General features: G+C 43.6%; 2 protein-coding genes across 2 annotated transcripts in view; one reads left to right on the top strand and one right to left on the bottom strand.

Moving 5' to 3' along the window:
- The first annotated feature begins 2,216 nt into the window (after positions 1–2,216).
- fam83fb (family with sequence similarity 83 member Fb) lies at positions 2,217–12,468 on the top strand. Its single transcript, XM_079219479.1, has 5 exons — positions 2,217–2,907; positions 7,930–8,097; positions 9,127–9,248; positions 9,772–10,508; positions 11,311–12,468. Exons 1-5 carry the CDS (start codon positions 2,389–2,391, stop codon positions 11,355–11,357), a joined length of 1,593 nt encoding a protein of 530 aa, XP_079075605.1. The 5' UTR covers positions 2,217–2,388; the 3' UTR covers positions 11,358–12,468.
- Positions 12,469–13,074: 606 nt separating this feature from the next.
- The window catches only part of cyth4b (cytohesin 4b), a gene marked incomplete at its 5' end in the record, with an annotated part of 11,541 nt that continues 5,075 nt past the window's right edge, over positions 13,075–19,540 (bottom strand). The window contains 8 exons of the mRNA XM_079219480.1: positions 13,075–13,805; positions 14,198–14,352; positions 15,136–15,207; positions 16,476–16,552; positions 16,898–17,009; positions 18,236–18,384; positions 18,659–18,771; positions 19,130–19,210. Of these exons, the coding sequence (XP_079075606.1) occupies positions 13,724–13,805; positions 14,198–14,352; positions 15,136–15,207; positions 16,476–16,552; positions 16,898–17,009; positions 18,236–18,384; positions 18,659–18,771; positions 19,130–19,210 (841 nt within the window). The 3' untranslated portion in view covers positions 13,075–13,723. The remainder of the gene's footprint in view (positions 13,806–14,197; positions 14,353–15,135; positions 15,208–16,475; positions 16,553–16,897; positions 17,010–18,235; positions 18,385–18,658; positions 18,772–19,129; positions 19,211–19,540) is intronic.

Consider the following 19,540-nt stretch of genomic DNA (forward strand, 5'->3'; position numbering starts at 1 on the left):
TTTGTTTTTAAAAGGTGCTATATAAATAAAGTTATTATTATGAATATACCCGACTCCATCCGACCCGTCTGAGGAGCATTCATGTCTCACATTAAACCCTCAACATCCTGAACTATAAACAGCTTTAACACATCTCAATAAAACACATTTAAACACACACGTCATTTTACATTTGTTCCGTTTTTTATAAAACAGGGATGAGCCTGAATATTGAGTTAATATATGAATACATTATGTTCTTACTACGTACACTTTAAAGGTACTTGTACGCAAGTATTTTCATTGGATGCTCTTCATACTTCTACTCCACTCTAGTCATGTCATTGCTACTTTGTTACTTTTCACAATAGTGTTTTCTTATTACAATTAAAGCATTTGATCACTTTATAAAACATGTATACACGTTAATGCATCAGTTATGTTCTGAGGATATTTGGATGATGAATTATTTAACTTTTGATACTTTAAAGCAGCTATTATCAATATATTTTAATACTGTATAAAATGTCAATCTGCAGCTTTATGGATGGTTATGGTTTCAAAGAGTTTCCGGTTTCATAGTTTTTACCATCGGGAGTTGGTGAGGACCAAAAACGGAGCGAAAACAAAAAAAATATTGGACTTAAAATGTATTCGGTGACCAAAAAACATCTGTTTGTGTAAATAAGAAGCAGTTAAAGCAGATTGTGTTAAAAGGTGAAGACATGTCAGCTGGTGTCCTCGACTTGTTTGGGACACATGTTACTGCAGCTTTAAGAACATCGTCCGCTTCTACTGTTAATGCAGTGACTGTGAGGAAGTGACGGCTCAGTGTAGCGCAGCCCTGGAGCTCAGAGACACTAACTCAATTCACTGTATTTTACCACGCAGTCCACAGGGGGCGCCAGAAACAACACTAACAGCCCAAAACACCACAGCTCCACCAAAACCATCTGCATCATTCATTCATCACGTCTGCATAAATACACACAAGATGTTTTGAAATACTAAAAACTGAAAAAAGGCCAATGAATAAAATGACACATGTAGAACTCAGTCAGTAGGATCAGGGTCATGAACTGTAGAGCTATTGGTTTGATGTTAGTATTTAGTTGTTTTACTCATAAGTAGTATTGTTGAGTCATTAGTTTGTTTATTTAGGTTTGATTTTGTTATGTATTTGGATATCTTTTTCTTTTGATAGTTTTTAGTTTAGTTTAATTATTTGTAGTTGTTTGATTTATTTTCTTTGATTCATTAGACAAATGGCCACTGTGTCGTACATGTGAGGAACACAGAGGATATTATGAAAATAACAGAGGGCTTTGTGAGCCTTGGTTCAATTATAAAAATATGAGACGCAAAATAAATAATCAAAATATCTAACTTGCAAAAGTTACAAAAAGCACTAAAGTTGTAACATAATACAAAATAAACCATAACACAGGACAGGGGTCACACACATTCTAACCAATGGGTTTCATGACTTCTCCATGACTTTAAACCAAATCTCCATGACAAACATTTAGTGAAATCTGGGTGTAAACAGTAAAAAGTGAGTAAATGTAGTATTTAAACTAACAATGAGAATACAAAGCATACAGTAAACCTTAAATGACACAAATGAATGAGACAATAGTTTGATTAAAAGAATAAACATTTATATAGATGCCTGTATGTATGCCTGCTTATATTTTGAGTCTTCCTTTTAAAAGCATATTCATTATTTCAAACTCAGCGTAAATGAACGACATGAACACATGCATATAACACATTTACATGAACACATGAATATAACACATTTACATGACTTTTCCAGGCCTGGGAATAACCATTTTAACACTCCATGACTGTTCCAGGTTCTCCATGGCCGTAAGATCCCTGCAGGATTAATCATTCTTCCTCTTCCGGCTGACCTCTTGAATGTGACGTCACTGTTTGCTCAGTTTATTACAGGTTGGCTCTTAACTACATTAACAACACTGGGGTGGACATGTCTTTACAGCTTCTGCTGCATTCAGGTTCCATCTGGAAGTTTGTCAATCTGCTTGTAGAAGCCAAAACGCCAGTAAAAAGAAAAAGATGACATCTTAATCTTGAATGGTGAGGTTTTGGTGCAGATGTCAAACAACAACAACAACAACAACAACAACAACAACAACAACAACAACAAACATTATGATGTTGTTCTCTCTGTGTGCACTTTGCGTTGCCTTCATTCTACTGCTATATATTCCCGTTGCTCTTGAACGCAACATGGGTTTATCCGCGTGCCCCACCTCTCTCCCAACCCGGACAGGTAAGGAAACTTTCCCAGCTTTATTTTATTACTTTGTTTTTACCTATCTGGCTTCACGGGAGTCTCTTGTTGTTTAACCGAGCTCCGGGAGGAGGGGAGCGGCTACAGCCATGGCCGAGTCCCAGCTCACGTGCATGGAGGACGGCCACATCGGAGCCAAAGTCCCGGAGTCCAAACCGGAGTTCTACTACAGCGAGGAGCAGCGCGCGGCCGTGGAGGAGCTGCTGAGGAACGGGGACGGCGCCTTCAAGACGCGCCTGAAGGACGACGACATGAAGGACTTCCTGTCCGCCAGAGAGGTGAAGATGGTGCTGAGCTCCTTCCGGCGCTACGAGCTGCCCGGCGCCGGGGACAGCGGCGCGGACAGCGGCAGAGCGAAGCCGCCGCCGCCGCCGGACGCGCCGCCGGTCGGAGCCGCCGGCGGCGCGTCCGACGCGGCGGACTCCGGGGTCCACTCCACCTACTGGCCGCAGATGTCGGACACCGAGGTGCCGCCGCTGGACATCGGCTGGCCCGGCGGGGGGCTCTTCAGGGGGGTCACGCGCGTGGCCGTGCACACGCACCCGCCCAAAGACAACGGCCCTCACATCAAAGAGGTGGTGCGGCGGCTCATCCAGGAGGCCAGCAAGGTGAGCGGGGTTATGATGACGTCATGGTTTATTATGAGAGTCATGCAGACTCCATCACATAGGATACAGTCCAACTTTTTAAACACATTTGAGTCTATTATTTACTTAAAATTGTATTTAAATCTCAATTCACACAAGAAAAGAAAAGAAAAACACATTTTTTAACTTTCAGAGTAAGAATGCAGTGTTCTAAATTAGAATAAATCAAAGTGAGAGAGTGTTTATGCCTGAGGCAGGGTTCTTACATTCATGGAAAAGTCCTTGAAAAAAAAAAATCCCCAAAGTTTAGTAAAAGTCATGTAAATGTGTTATATTCATGTGTTCACGACGTTCATTTACGCTGAGTTTGAAATAATGAATATGCTTTTAAAAGAAAGACTCAAAATATAAGCAGGCATACATACAGGCATCTATATAAATGTTTATTATTTTAATCAAACTATTGTCTCATTCATTTGTGTCATTTAAGGTTTACTGTATGCTTTGTATTCTCATTGTTAGTTTAAATACTACATTTACTCACTTTTTACTGTTTACACCCAGATTTCACTAAATGTTTGTCATGGACATTTGGTTTAAAGTCCTGGACATTTGGTTTAAAGTCATGGACATTTGGTTTAAAGTCATGGAAACCCACTGGTCAACATGTGTATGAAAAGCTACAGGACGTCCTGTCGCTCCGCTGTGGAACCAGCTGGACTGTGGGGACGTTACGTTGCTGTCGAGGTCGAAATAATAATCTAAAAACATGGAACACCGACTGCAACTGTTGCAAAATGTTCCCGTTTGAGAAGCTGGAAGCTTTGGCTTCTCTCCTTAAAAGAAAAAGGGGAATGATGTCTCATGCAGGAGGCGGGGCCACTGGATGTTTGAGTGGTGAACACACACACACACACACACACAGTGTGTTTGAGTTGCCCATCGTCATGTTCACTCGTGGACTGCCAGAGCTCCGCTGAGTCATCTGTTCCGCCTGCTCCCAGTAACTCCAGTAACAGAGACTCATTCTCAGGAATCAAACTCTCAATCAGCGTAATTATTGAAACAGGTTTTTTAATCATGCACATCATCTGTAGAATTCCCTTTTTAGTTTTCCTCAGAAGTCCCCTTTCTGTTTTTCTTCCCCACCCTTTTCTTTTGTTTTCTGTTTCTCGCTCGTTCTTACACACGCTTTATTACTTCCTCTTTAATAACTCAGGAATCAGACACCCGGTGCTCTGTGTCCTTAACTTCATATTCTACCCATTTCAAAATATATAAGATAGAAACAGTTTCTCTCTCTTTGTGGGTGTAGTCGGATAAAAAGAGTGAAATCAAAAGCTCTGTTGTCACTTATCAAAAAGGCAGGGAGTTATTGTGAAAATGCTAAACACACACACACACACACACACACACACACAACCGAGATAATGCATACTTGAGCAACCAGTTCCCAGAAATGCATTGTGGGAACTGTTTTCTGCTTCATGCCGCTCGGTTAGAGTGCACACACGTCTCAGCCCGTGTCGCCGTGGTTACCTCAGTGAGACCTTCTCTGCTCAACAGAAGCACATGTGTTGCATTTTAAAAGAGAGTCTTGCTTTTCCTTCATGACTCAGCCTTTCTGGGAACAGTGTAAGGACTCGAGTAACACATGTTTCCTAAACCTTTGGACATGTCTGGGAGGATGCTCTCTGAATCCTAGTAGTCAACCTTTAACTCTCTGTGGGCGACCTTTAACTCTCCGTAGTTGACCTTTAACTCTCCGTAGTCGACCTTTAACTCTCCGTAGTTGACCTTTAACTCTCCGTAGTCGACCTTTAACTCTCCGTAGTCGACCTTTAACTCTCCGTAGTCGACCTTTAACTCTCCGTAGTCGACCTTTAACTCTCTGTAGTCGACCTTTAGCTCTCCGTAGTCGACCTTTAGCTCTCCGTAGTCGGCCTTTAACTCTCCGTAGTTACCTTTAACTCTCCGTAGTTACCTTTAACTCTCTGTGGGCGACCTTTAACTCTCCGTAGTCGACCTTTAACTCTCCGTAGTGGACCTTTAACTCTCCGTGGTCGACCTTTAACTCTCCGTAATGGACCTTTAACTCTCCGTCGTGGACCTTTAACTCTCCGTAGTGGACCTTTAACTCTCCGTAGTGGACCTTTAACTCTCCGTAGTCGACCTTTTACTCTCCGTGGTCGACCTTTAACTCTCCGTAATGGACCTTTAACTCTCCGTCGTGGACCTTTAACTCTCCGTAGTGGACCTTTAACTCTCCGTAGTGGACCTTTAACTCTCCGTAGTGGACCTTTAACTCTCCGTAGTGGACCTTTAACTCTCCGTAGTCGACCTTTAACTCTCCGTAGTTACCTTTAACTCTCCATAGTTACCTTTAACTCTCTGTAGTCGACCTTTAGCTCTCCGTAGTCGACCTTTAACTCTCCGTGGGCGACCTTTAACTCTCCGTAGTCGACCTTTAACTCTCCGTAGTCGACCTTTAACTCTCCGTAGTTACCTTTAACTCTCCATAGTTACCTTTAACTCTCTGTAGTCGACCTTTAGCTCTCCGTAGTCGACCTTTAACTCTCCGTGGGCGACCTTTAACTCTCCGTAGTTGACCTTTAACTCTCCGTAGTTACCTTTAACTCTCCATAGTTACCTTTAACTCTCTGTAGTCGACCTTTAGCTCTCCGTAGTCGACCTTTAACTCTCCGTAGTCGACCTTTAACTCTCCGTAGTCGACCTTTAACTCTCCGTAGTCGACCTTTTACTCTCCGTAGTCGACCTTTAACTCCCCGTAGTTACCTTTAACTCTCTGTAGTCGACCTTTAACTCTCTGTGGTCGACCTTTAACTCTCCGTAGTTACCTTTAACTCTCCGTGGTTACCTTTAACTCTCCGTAGTTACCTTTAACTCTCCGTGGTTACCTTTAACTCTCCGTAGTTACCTTTAACTCTCTGTGGTCGACCTTTAACTCTCTGTGGTCGACCTTTAACTCTCCATAGTCGACCTTTAACTCTCCGTAGTCGACCTTTAACTCTCCGTAGTCGACCTTTAACTCTCTGTGGGCGACCTTTAACTCTCTGTGGGCGACCTTTAACTCTCTGTAGTCGACCTTTAGCTCTCCGTAGTCGACCTTTAACTCTCCGTAGTCGACCTTTAACTCTCCGTAGTCGACCTTTTACTCTCCGTAGTCGACCTTTAACTCCCCGTAGTTACCTTTAACTCTCTGTAGTCGACCTTTAACTCTCTGTGGTCGACCTTTAACTCTCCGTCGTTAGCTTTAACTCTCCGTGGTTACCTTTAACTCTCCGTAGTTACCTTTAACTCTCTGTGGTCGACCTTTAACTCTCTGTGGTCGACCTTTAACTCTCCATAGTCGACCTTTAACTCTCCGTAGTCGACCTTTAACTCTCCGTAGTCGACCTTTAACTCTCTGTGGGCGACCTTTAACTCTCTGTGGGCGACCTTTAACTCTCCGTAGTTACCTTTAACTCTCCGTAGTGGACCTTTAACTCTCCGTAGTGGACCTTTAACTCTCCGTAGTGGACCTTTAACTCTCTGTGGGCGACCTTTAACTCTCTGTGGGCGACCTTTAACTCTCTGTAGTCGACCTTTAGCTCTCCGTAGTCAACCTTTAACTCTCCGTAGTCGATCTTTAACTCTCTGTGGGCGACCTTTAACTCTCCGTAGTCGACCTTTAACTCTCCGTAGTCGACCTTTAACTCTCCGTAGTCGACCTTTAACTCTCTGTGGGCGACCTTTAACTCTCCATAGTCGACCTTTAACTCTCCGTAGTCGACCTTTAACTCTCCGTAGTCGACCTTTAACTCTCCGTAGTCGACCTTTAACTCTCTGTGGGCGACCTTTAACTCTCCATAGTCGACCTTTAACTCTCCGTAGTCGACCTTTAACTCTCCGTAGTCGACCTTTAACTCTCCGTAGTCGACCTTAAATTTCTTTCTGCAGAAATAGAAAGTACATCTGTTTGGTTTTACCTACATACACAATAATGGCTCTTAGGAATTCCTTCAGAAGGCAACATCATTTCTGACGAAGTTAAGTCTGATCTCCTCTGGTTGTAGATCTCTGTATGATCCGTCGTCCTGACTGGAGCACAGCGGAGGGATCATTCAGCGGCTTCCTCAGCCGCCTCTAAGCCGCGCTCATGGACTCACAAAGTGCTTCAGTTAGACGGATTAGTTTCACCTGCTGGCTTCTTTGTTCTAATACGACATTTTACCCGCTGAGATTCAGGCTGTTTAGTCACCATGCGCTTTCCTTCTTGCACCAATATGTCCTCAAAATAAAAGAGGCAAATGTAATTGCCCCATTGTAGCAGGTTTAATTGATTATTTAGTTTAATGTTATTTAATTGATTATTTAATTTAATGTTATTTAATTGATAATTTAATTGAAATAATTAATGTTTCATCAATTAATGATTATTTTATATTATTTTATTTAATCTATTTTGTATTTATTTTTAGTATTTAGTGACGATTGATGAGGGAACACATTAATCAAACAATATTTACAATAAGGCTGCAGCAAAAACTCTATTTTCTGAATGCATTGAATGTGATGATAATAATATTAATCTTTATTTACATAGCACATTTTCATACCGACAAAGTGCTGTGTCTTTAAAAATAAATAAAAACAGAAAAACTTCCTTTTAAATAAGTAGGAAGTATGCATTTTGCACTTACAATTTAAGTGTAATTTGAAAAATGTCAACAGATGAATATTCACCAAGAAAACTTTTTACATTATAATGACATTTTTTATATATATATAAAAATAAAATGTTTAGAAGATCATTTGAAAGACAGATGTGGGACTCGCACATAAAAAAGAGTTGACAAATAAAGACGTTGCAGAATAGATATGTTTTTAAATGATGCTTGAAAAGGTCAACAGAGGCTCTCGTGTTTTTGGGGTCAGCTGTTCTCCGGCTGCTTCTCCAATGTTCTCTTTCGAGGGGTTTTGAGGAACTAGAAGCCGTGAGCAGCGTATGAATATGAGTTTCTGCTGCCTGTCGTCCTGCAGGCCATCGCCATCGTGATGGACATGCTCACGGACGTCCAGATCCTGCAGGACCTGATGGAGGCGGCCTCCCGGCGCTCCGTGCCCGTCTACGTCCTGCTGGATCACCAAGGCGTGCCGCACTTCCTGGACATCTGCTCCCGGCTGCAGATCGGCTCACAGCACCTTCGGGTAAGAAGAGATTTATTGATTTATTGTTTTGTTGTAATCGTGTGCCCAGGGCTCTCGTACTGTGAGTGATGTGAATACTATCACAACACGCAGCACAGTGTTTAACCACAAAGTCAGTACCTGAGCAAATACTTTAGTCAAAGAGGGCCGACAGAAGAATGTCGCTCAAGCAGTTTGTACACTTGGTGCTCTAAACTCAGCAGCTAGTCTGGTAGCCAAAGCCACATGAAAGGGCTAAATCTGGAAAGGTACCAGAAATCAATAACATACCATACAAGGAAGTAAACAAAGCGTTAGTGTCTGCAAGTTCTGCTTTGGATTAACTTCACTGTTCACTGGAGGTTAATATTTCAGCCTTGTTTAAACTTTATTAAAACATAGCTTAATGTCAATTGGTCAGCTTTTGTGTGTGTATAAGATATAAGAAGTGGACGTACTCACCGTGTGGGCTGCTGTTTTAATGCCTCAAGTTTCAGTTTTTTTGCAACCAGAAGTGAGAGAGGGTAGAGCTAAGTCAACAGTGAAGACCTTTTTAGAAGGTTACACATAACTTTCACTAAGCAACAACACACTGGGAAAGAGAGAATGCAGCTTTAACACGTAAAGCATAGACTTCTATACAACCAGAGGAGTCGCCCCCTGGTGGTCAGGAGAGAGAATGCAGCTTTAACACGTAAAGCATAGACTTCTATACAACCAGAGGAGTCGCCCCCTGGTGGTCAGGAGAGAGAATGCAGCTTTAACACATGAAGCATAGACTTCTATACAACCAGTAGAGAGAATGCAGCTTTAACACATGAAGCATGTACTTCTATACAACCAGAGGAGCTTTGACTTTACTCGGCAGAACCGGAGGTTGCCGCTTAGACATCAGGACTTTTCTATTAAACAATTACCGGATTTTTATGGAAATGGGTCCTGACAATTGTCACATTCAACACATAAACTATCATTAGCAACGTAGTTGTTATAATGCTGACTCTGCTGTTGTCCTGTCTGTGGTCTGACTGTGACCCTCTGTCGCTGCAGAACATCCGAACCAGAACGCTTGAGGGAACTGGCTTCGGTTTGTCCTTCGGCAGACTGCCCGGTTCCCTCTGTAACAAGTACATGCTGGTCGACGGGGACAAAGTCGTGTTTGGCTCGTACAGGTGAGGCCTTATCATTTTATACGGCGCCTGTTTCCTCTACTTGTGAGTAGAATGTGTGCTTGTACCCTAGATTCTTGAACTGATCCAACCTAAAAACCATCCCAGTGTTTCCAACTCTTTCCCAATAAAAGCAGCACGAGCTCCAAAAGTCGCTAAATCAAGTAGATAAAGCAACAACATAGTCATACATAGTCAGGAACCAAAGTTTGGAACAAATTCAAATGTTTGATGGCGCTGGGGTATATTCAAAGTCATTATTATTCATCCACGTCCATCAATAATTGAGGAGATATTTCAGTGGTGTGGTTAAAAATATATGGCCTAGAAACAATAATACAAAAAAGCAATATTCAAAACTAGTAATAAACTGGAATGATCCTTTAATGCCTGGAACTGTCATCGTCCGCATGTCTCGTTGCTCTTGTTATGTGTTTTTCATGTGATGACTTTGCTGTAAATGTAATGGATCAAAGAGGACTCACAGAATCCAGTGAACTCTTGTTGAACTTGTTCTCCGTCCCAGTTTTTCCTGGTCCACGTCCCGTATGGACCGGAACATGATCACCGTGATGACGGGGCAGGTGGTCGACTTCTTCGACCGCGACTTCCGCGAGCTCTACGCCGTCTCTGAGAAGCTGGACCTCTACAAGGAGTTCCACGTCAGCCCGCCTGCCGCCAACGCGCCGAGCCGCACCAGAGTGGGCACCATGCGGCCGCCTCTACCGGCGACCACGTCCCGCTTCCAGGTGAGCCTCGGGGATTCACGGAACGCCGCCATACAGGTGCCGGCGCACAAGTACCACAACCCCAAGTACTTGCTGGCGTTCCCACGTCCGCCGGGGTCCCTGCAGGAGCCGGGACCCACCAGGGCGTCGGCTCAGGCTGAGGTTCCCGAGGAGATGGGCCTGGGGAGGCCACGAGTGGCCAGCAGTCTGAGGGAGGACCGGATGAGTCCGCTGCCCTCAGAAGACCCGGGCGAAAGCTTCAAGAAGCCCGACAGAGTCACGCAGGACAAGAAGGGGCGAGCCGGATGGAGGCAGAAGTTCTCCAAGAGGAAACCCACCGGCAAGGACATTTTGGACAGCATGGAGGGCAGCAGTGCGCACCCTTCACCGAGAGAAACCAACAGGGCGCAGGAGAACGAGGACAACTTTGAGGTTCTCGTGAAATCTCCACCCAAATGGAGGATTAAGAAGCCACCTAAACTGAGCAAGAGGACGGACTCTGAGCAAACTATCAACACGGCGAAGGACAAGGAGGGTAAGTCAGGAATCCAGTGGGTTGAATCCAGTGGTTCACAACCACAAATCACAAGACCATCTGCAGGATAGAAAGGGAGAAAATTATGTTGTTGTCTGTAATGTGGAAAGAAATTATCCTTGGCTCAATCATAATATGTTGACATTTGCAACAGTGGGTCAGAAAATCCTCCGATATGCCTAAAATGCTGGGTCGGTTATCGGCGAGTACGCAGTCTATGCACCGGTATCGCGATATCATTTCTCAGATTCACGCTACTGAGGAGAAACAACTTGTCACTCGCTCTCGTCATCCTGCCCGATGGGTACCTTTACCGAGAGTTGCACATGCTCAGTACCGATCAGGCAGGTGCTAGCGGAGAGTGTAACGTTAGCCGGAGCTAGCTCGCAAAATGGCAGCAATTTGGGAAAATCTGTCAAACTATAGATTATAAAAGAAAGTTCTACAGTGTTCTTTCTTTGTCAGTACAACACTGATAGCAGTCATATGACGTCCATACAGGGTTATTAGTATACAGCTGGTAAAAAATAAGTTATATTTAGATTTTAGTTTTAACACACTGATATTGGATCAGTACTCGGTATCGAGAAGGAAAACGTGGTATCTGATCGTCTTTATTTCCACACGCCATAAGGTTTGGAAACCTTTCTTATCTTTATTTAATAGACAACGGACCACGGTACTGAGTGATGCTTGTAATATTTTGTATATAATATATAATGCACTATCTTCCTCATGATGATCTCGTTCTTCTCACCGATCTCTCTCTCTGATGACATCACTGTTGTTTTTCTTCCTTAAGGTGTCAAAGGTCAGGGTCGTCAGGGTAAAGAATGCTGCGTGTCCTGAGGTGATCCACGGAGCGGACTCCAGTCCTAAAGGTTACAGAGCGACTTCCTTCACGCTCACCTTGGACTGTGCACTATTGTGCACACTGTGTCCAGCGCCTTGGAGGAAACGGACCAAATGAATGTACAGTTCTTGTGTAGTTTTCATATGTTTAGTGCAAGAATTTAAAATGCAAGAGGCTGATCGGTAAGCTTGGGGGTGAGTTTCAACGAGGTCATCGCTCATGATCGAGTTGGTCGTGCTCGTTTTTTTGGTTTTATTTCTGCAAACAGAGGTTGCGTTCAGGGACAAGAGAATCTAAAGGAAGCATTGGTCTGAGGTGATAAAGTCCAGACCAGCAGCGCTGTGATAAAAGGTGGGTCAGACCCTCTCTGAGAAAGACTTTGTGAGGCTTTTCTCCGTCTGACTCTCCCACCTGTGGAAGCCCATTTCTGCATATAAAATAAACAAAATGAAAATGTAGCTGTGATAATACAAATATCTCAAATATCTCAATGGCAAGACATCATTATGAGTAATTATGAGTAAAAAGAAAAAGAAGCTAGAAATCTTTTATTTATTTATTTTTTATTATCACAGATACATTTTCATTTTTTATTTTTTTTATTTGCGAGAATGGGTTTCCATACCCACCAAACCAAACCAAAAGAAGGTTTACAACGATCTAGCCGCCTCCCCCTGTGGTCATCACGTGTGTGCAATAATGTGTAATAATGCATTGTGTTCATTTCAATGTCCTTTTGACACACGTTTTAGTTGTGGGTATCTCTTCTACGGTGTGTTCAATAAATGATTTTAGATAAACGAGTGCCATGAATCTATTTTCAAATTACGAAAATGTATTTTCATTGAAATTCTAACTTTGTTTTGTTTTTTTAAATTCATGTCGTTTCAAATACGATGCATCACTTTGGTGTTGGCTCCACCTGGTGGTGAGACGCGGCATTACTGCAACATTTAAAAGATGGAAAACTGATGAATGTGCTGCACAAACCCGCCGCTAGCTGCCGCCCTGCCTCTCTCTCCTCTCACAGCTCAGACCTCAGAGAGGAACCGCAGAGCTGATGGGAACTCGGGGGGATGTGGCGCAACACTGAAACAGGAAGTCAGCTGCAGCAGGAAGAGGCGTTAACTAGTTTCTAGACTAAGTTTACTGACATACAGCAGGCATGAAGATTTGTTATTTCCTGTTCATCCTCAAGCCGAATGCTGAAAATTAAACCAATAAGTTTACAGTAAATACATCAGAGGAGATCTTTAGTCCAAGACGGGTTTGGAAGATGCAAGTTTTTAATAACTTGTTTTATAGATTTTTTTTCAATGAGGTCTGGGCCTGCTTCACTCTGAAATCTAATGATTTTATACAAACTAGATGTCAAAAATTTAAAATCATCAGATACATCTACTCTGCATGATAATTGATCTCATGAAGAAGGCCGGAGGAAGCTGTTCATTACTCGCTATTGCAGTAAAATGTATAAAACTGGTTTCTGAACAACAAAGAGGTTGAGGTGTTTCACCCTTAAAGAGGCACATGAGCATATAAACACACACACACACGCGCACACACACACACACACACACACACACACACACACACACAGTACATATGAGAAAGCAAGGTGTGGTCTGATGGTTTCAGAAAGCGTTCACGCAGAAACACAGCTGTCAATGTGCTCCTTTCACCAGAAACAGGATCTAGCCTCAGGTGTCAACAATCAGTAGAATACTTTTTTTAATTAAATAATTCAAGAGAACATAACAAACTGACACAATATAAGGTAGAGCTAACACATTTCTTTCATATATTACAGTGTACACGTTGCAATAAAAATCAAGAGAGTGGTTCAATGTGATAAAATATATCTGTATTTACAAAATGAAGCCCGAGCGACCGTCAAAATGAGACTGAACCGTAGCGGCTCTGTTTACTGCCTTCAGGCCTCGTGAGATCTGTGAGGAAGCTAAGAGACAGCTTCCCCTTTTCTGTTGCTGTGTACAGAACATCTGCCGGGACGTCAAGTGCTTAATTTGTCTTCCTGATCCTGGAAACTAAATCTTGCGGAGCAGGCTGACGTCGAACCGAAAAAAAAGTCGACTTCTCGTTTGCAGAAGATGAACATCGACGCATTCTTGTGGCTTTGTTGCGCTGAAAGTGTAAAGCTACAAAAATGAGTCAACGTTTTCCCCTCTGACCCCGTTTAGCTCAGCCTGTAAAAAGAGAAGTGGAAAGAGAAGTCTCTCTTTTAGCCTGGACACCCACCGTCAGCGTCTGGCCTCCAGAGTCCTCGCCCGCTTGTGTTTCATACAACTTTAGCACCACTGTGGTGCAGTATTTTAAATGTCCATAGGGGGCGCCAGACCACTCAGTCCTGAGGAGCTTGGTTTATCACCTTCTTCTTACGGACCGAGACCAAGTCGTAGAACGGGTCCTTGGTGATGCTGGCTCTGTTGGAAGTAAAGAAGGGCGTCGTTATACAGAGGCAGCTTTGTTAGTGTGTGTGTGTGTGTGTGTGTGTGGGGGGGGGTTATAATACTGTCAACTTGAGGACCGATTGCACACCATCGTAGCGAGGACACTTCCGCATTGTGAGGACGCTTTGCCTCACCACAAAAACTAAATGTAGGTCGATCTAGTGGAGAGTTACTCTTTAAGGTTAGATGTAAAAATGTTGAGGAAAATAAAACCTACCTAATAGCGGTCCTCACAAGTATAGCACTGCAAACAAGCAGGACTATGGGGACGCGTGCATGCGTTACACAATGCGTTCTAATGTGTCTGCTTATGTACAATGTTGCTGTTTGTCGTGTATTTCTATGAAACGTGTGTGCGGTCTGACCTGATGGCCTCGATCCAGGAGTCTCTCTCCTCTGCGCCAGCGGCACAGATGGTGTAGGACTGGTGCTTCCCCTCCACCACGCGGCCGTCCGTCTCCGTTTTACACGCCTTGATCTTCTGCCCTCGACTGTTGGGGTTGTACAGCTCCAGACAGTACTAGATGACACCAGAGATATGCAACGGTTAATCAGAGGTCCAGTCCCAGTGTCCCCCTAAACCCTCAAACCCTGAACCCTCAGGGACTTACTGACGTCACTTACTGAGAGGCTTTAGGGCACGATGGTGTAAATATGAATGACAGCACTTTGCTGCAACATATCACGTGACTACATACAAAAATATTGTATGCAATTGTGTATTTATTTTATACTTTTTATTCACTGATTTTAACGTCTTCCTTACGAGATGAGAAGTCATTTTAAATCATCTATTTACTCGTTTTGTCAAAACAAAATGTTTGATGAATGTAAATAAATATTATAAATATATTTTCTGCTTGCATTCCTCTGATTTCATGTGTTTTTATGTCCCATCTTTAATCCATAATGTTGTAGTGTAAAGGTATTTTTATCGGGCTGAACGCCAAGTGCCTCTTTGTTTACCTTTTTTTATGTCTTCATGGTTCCATTGGGAACTGCGTGTTTAATGTCACATTGTTATGAACTGTGGGTAATTCCCATTACTGAAAGGGTTCATAAAGGGGTCAAAATGTCTGTCAGAGACTCAAACACTCCACGATGTGACAATGGGACATCCCTAAACCCTCACAGAGTAGTGGGAGCCTCAAAGTCTGTAAATCCTTAAGGGTGGAGATTGGGATTGGGCCTAAGAATCCCAAATCTGTTGACCTGACTCAAGTGTCCACCATTCAATACGATACAACAAAGCTCAGAAACGCGTCGGCGTCGAAAGGAAAACACACAGCTGATGATATCGTACCGGTTTACGCGGATATGGCACTTCTCTCACACACAGGTTCTCTAGAGGGATGATGCCTCGGGGCTCCTTATCCTGCAGAGAGATGGAGAAGAGACGTTATGATGCATCCATCAGCACGGCACAAAGTAGAGGGAAAAAGGTTGTTGATGTCACAGAAAAAGAAAGGAAGCAGAAGAGGTCGACACATTTTGATGGTAACTAAACAAACTCTCCTCTGATAATGAATTAGGAATACGTCTGAGGTGTTGTTATTTACTTTGCGCCGTCTGGCCAACAAAGGCCTTCGAATATGACCAATATAACAACTCAACTATTTTCTCATCAGTCCATTTGGGGGGAAGTTTGGAGGGTCTCCATCAGTAGTGAATGCACAGATACCTGCTGCTGTCTAAGCCCGACCCCAACACTGTGACCTCTGAATCATAGGAATGATCCCAACAACAGACATGACAACAACCTATGCTGTTGTCTTCCTATTAAGTCTTCAGCTCACTTTAGAGCTAGAATTTAATTTAAACTTCATCTATCGGTAACAACCATTCCGGGCTAGCTTATCGGGTGGAAGGCAAACGATCGCTCCAGTCGTTGTGCTCAAAGTGGCCTTTTCATTGCTGTGAGACCTTTTGTTGGAACTGGACGTCACTGTGTAAAATGACCTGTTGTGACCTCCGGGATAATCACAGCCTCAAGAAACTTTACAACCTCAAACTAGAGACGTGGGGCTTTCAGGGGCGTTCTGGCTTTCTCAGGTAAGATGACAATAAGGGGGCGTCTGAGCAGTTTCCTGCTCGCCTTCCGAACACCGGAAAAAAAAGATTCTTGCAGAAATGTCCAGAGTTTTTTAAAACAAAATTACTGCATGACCTTTTTTTCTATGGTGTTCCCAAAGTCTTGGTGTCAGATGTGGCTTTTTGGAGGAATTTTTGTAAGTAATATTTTTTTGTCTCATGGGGGAAAAACACTTTCAAATTTGGCACCAAATCTGTGTAAGAAGTGGTATCAACCCAAACATTCCTGCAACATCTTATGAGACAAAATAGGGCATGGGAATGTCCTTCATGTACTTTGAAGCTTTTTCACACTTACGATATATTTTAATGAATTAATCAATTCATAATTTATATCTTGCACAACTTGACACACTTTTGAGCTGCAGCTTTTAGACGGTGTCGACCACTGTATGTCATGCATTGTTGACCTGCTATCTCCCCTAAAGATCCTCTGCCCCCAATAAAAGACATAAACGTGTCGATGGTGAAGAGGGAAGAGATGAAGGACAATCTGCTTGAAAGACTTTCAGATGAACTGCAGGACTGAAAGCAGCCGTGTGGGAGCCTTACAGTGGTGAACTCAAAGTAGTAGAGACAGTTGTCAGTCAGGATGAACCATCGCCTCTTCCACGTCTTAACCCGACCCCCTGAAACACAGAGAAAGCACACATGAAGATGTTTGTATGCACGTGTTGGTTGTTGCTGTGCTGTCAGTAGAAGAGTTTGTGTAACGTTACAGCAAGCTGACCAAAAAGACATTTTTGTTTGAGGTCAAACCTCTGCAACAGCGGTGACAGGAGGGTATACTCCACTATTGGGTCATTTTCTGACTGCTTCCTCTGTACTTTCCTGTTTTTAGCCTGCAGCTTAGTTAGATACACTGTTGCACACTTACACCTCGTCTCGTGTGGTTTAGAGATGTCGATGATGATAAGCTATTTAAAAATACCTAAATGACTCAGAATTAGCCAAATAGACACAGTTCATTTTACCAAGTTTCAGGAGCCAGCCTTCCCGGTCAGGGTTGAAGAAGGTGTGAGTCAGATCATTCCCATCATCCTCTGGGATTTTGAAAGGCTCATTGCGAATGCTCTCGTACAGTTTCTGAGAAGAAATGGGGTCAGATGAATAAGTAGAACATAGATAGCGAGCTGAAGCATTAGAGGCATTAGATGCAGACATCTCAACACATCCAAACAAGGGGGCTACAAACGGACCGCTAAAATACAGCTGTGACCGTTTACTTATTGTTCCATTCACTCAACTTGAGTTTCAGTTACAAGTGGCATGAATCAGTTGCTCCTTTGTGAGTCTTTAATGTCACAGCAGCCCACAGTCTGGGACCCTGTGTAGTTTCATCCTCCTGCAGGCTGCTGCTCGTTGTGACTGATCTGCAGGTGGAACATGGGCCTCAGGGCGACCTCAACGTGGTCAAGTGTGTGAGTTTCTGTTCCGGGCCAGGTGGTGAGTGTGAGATAATGGAATTTCTTTTTTAAAGCAAGCTCTGACCTCCCACAGAGAGTAACACGTACGGCATGTCTTTGTGTCGTCCCTTCCACTGTTCTACTGTGTTCTACTCTGTGAGTGACCCTCCATGGGTAGAACAGCAGGAATGATTACTGCTTAAGAGTACATGTGCAGCCCAGTCGGCAGGAAATACATGTGTTATTGTATGTTATTAAAAACCATGGATACGATGAACGGCAATGTTTTTATTTTAAGTCAGACCAGGTGACAAAATATATTAACCGTTATTGAGAGTTGTGTGGTAATGTAACAAGTTTAACAAGTGAGAAAGTCCACCAAGGGGTGCGGAACGTTTCTTTGTTACCTTTCTTTGTTAAGTTTCTTTGTTAAGTTACGTTGTTACCTTACTTTGTTACCTTACTTTGTTACCTTACTTTGTTACCTTACTTTGTTTCGTTACTTTGTTCCGTTACTTTGTTCCGTTACTTTGTTCCGTTACTTTGTTCCGTTACTTTGTTCCGTTACTTTGTTCTGTTACTTTGTTCCGTTACATAACCTTTTTACGTTACTTTATTGCTTTCACCCACCATTTCACGACATGAACCTCATTGTGCGTTTCTGCAAGCGTGATACTGATATGAAACTGATATGATATGATTTTTTTTTTTACAGAATAGTTTTTTGTGTTAAAAATCTCAATCTTCAACGTGATTCGGCAGAAACGTACAATGCCACCAGTATTTGTGGAAAGTAGGTCGTCATGTGTGCACCTGACTTTGGTTTTAAACAGGCTTGATGAAATACATTGGGCCTGGTGTCATTGTTGTCCGCATGTTCCCCCCTGATGGGCTCCAGGCTCTCACCGACAGCAGGTCGTCGGGCAGATCCTCTCCGTTGTTGATGCCTCGGTTCATGGAGAAGAAACGCTCCAGGGTGGTCTTCTCCTTCACGTTGGGGTTGTGGAGGCTGGTGTTGAGCATGATGATGGCAAAGGACAGGATGTAGCAGGTGTCTGGTGTGACAGAGGAGGATGCACACACACACACACACACACACACACACACACACACACACACACACACACACACACACACAAAGAGTTAAAGACAGCTACATAATGGTCATCATATCGATTGTGACGGATACAGAATTGGTGAAGAGAGACAGACCTGGTAAGAAAGTCAGAGAGGCAAACAAAGACGTGGCCATTAAGACACACACACACACATTCTCACACACACACACACACACACACACACACACACAGGAAGTGGACAGACACTCACCGGTGGACTGGAAGACGTGTGCGTTGCAGTCACAGTAGCGCGTGGCGAACGCCTCCATCATGCGGTCGATCTTCTGGGCTTCACCCGGCAGACGGAAGCTCCACAGGAACTGTCTGTCACAGGATCACCACGGCAACGTCAACCTCTGATGTTTGATATGTTATACAGGTGTGTGACACACATCTGGAGAGCATTCCAGATGATGAGCGTGACTCAGTGTGATGATGTACACACACAGGAGGAAATGGTTAACTCCCTGTATTAGAAGGAGTTGTGGTCATGACATGAACAGCGGTCTCCTGGGTGTAGGTCCTGGTACTTTAAATAAGGGAGGCTGTGTTTTGCTTCACAGTTTAGTATGATTTGTATCTTTCGTCACGTAACAATGTCGGAATGAGGCAAAGATATATTTAAGTGTGAGATGGATTTAAAGATGAAGATGATGATGATGATGATGATGAGGGATCTGACCTGAGGGCCTGCACCAGGTTGAGGTCGGAGAACTCGTGCAGCTCCACGAAGGCCTTGAGGGTCTGGAGGTGGAGCTCCTCCCTGTGGGACAGAGGAACGTAGTCAGCTCCCTCTGCTGGGCCCTCCTCCACCTCTATCCTCCATCTATCCTCCACCTCTATCCTCCACCTCTATCCTCCACCTCTATCCTCCACCTCTATCCTCCACCTCTATCCTCCATCTATCCTCCACCTCTATCCTCCATCTATCCTCCACCTCTATCCTCCACCTCTATCCTCCACCTCTATCCTCCATCTCTATCCTCCACCTCTATCCTCCACCTCTATCCTCCACCTCTATCCTCCAATTATCCTCCACCTCTATCCTCCACCTCTATCCTCCACCTCTATCCTTCACCTCAATCCTCCACCT

This window comes from Taurulus bubalis (genome assembly GCF_910589615.1).
Source record: "Taurulus bubalis genome assembly, chromosome: 6".
Taxonomy (NCBI): domain Eukaryota; kingdom Metazoa; phylum Chordata; class Actinopteri; order Perciformes; family Cottidae; genus Taurulus; species Taurulus bubalis.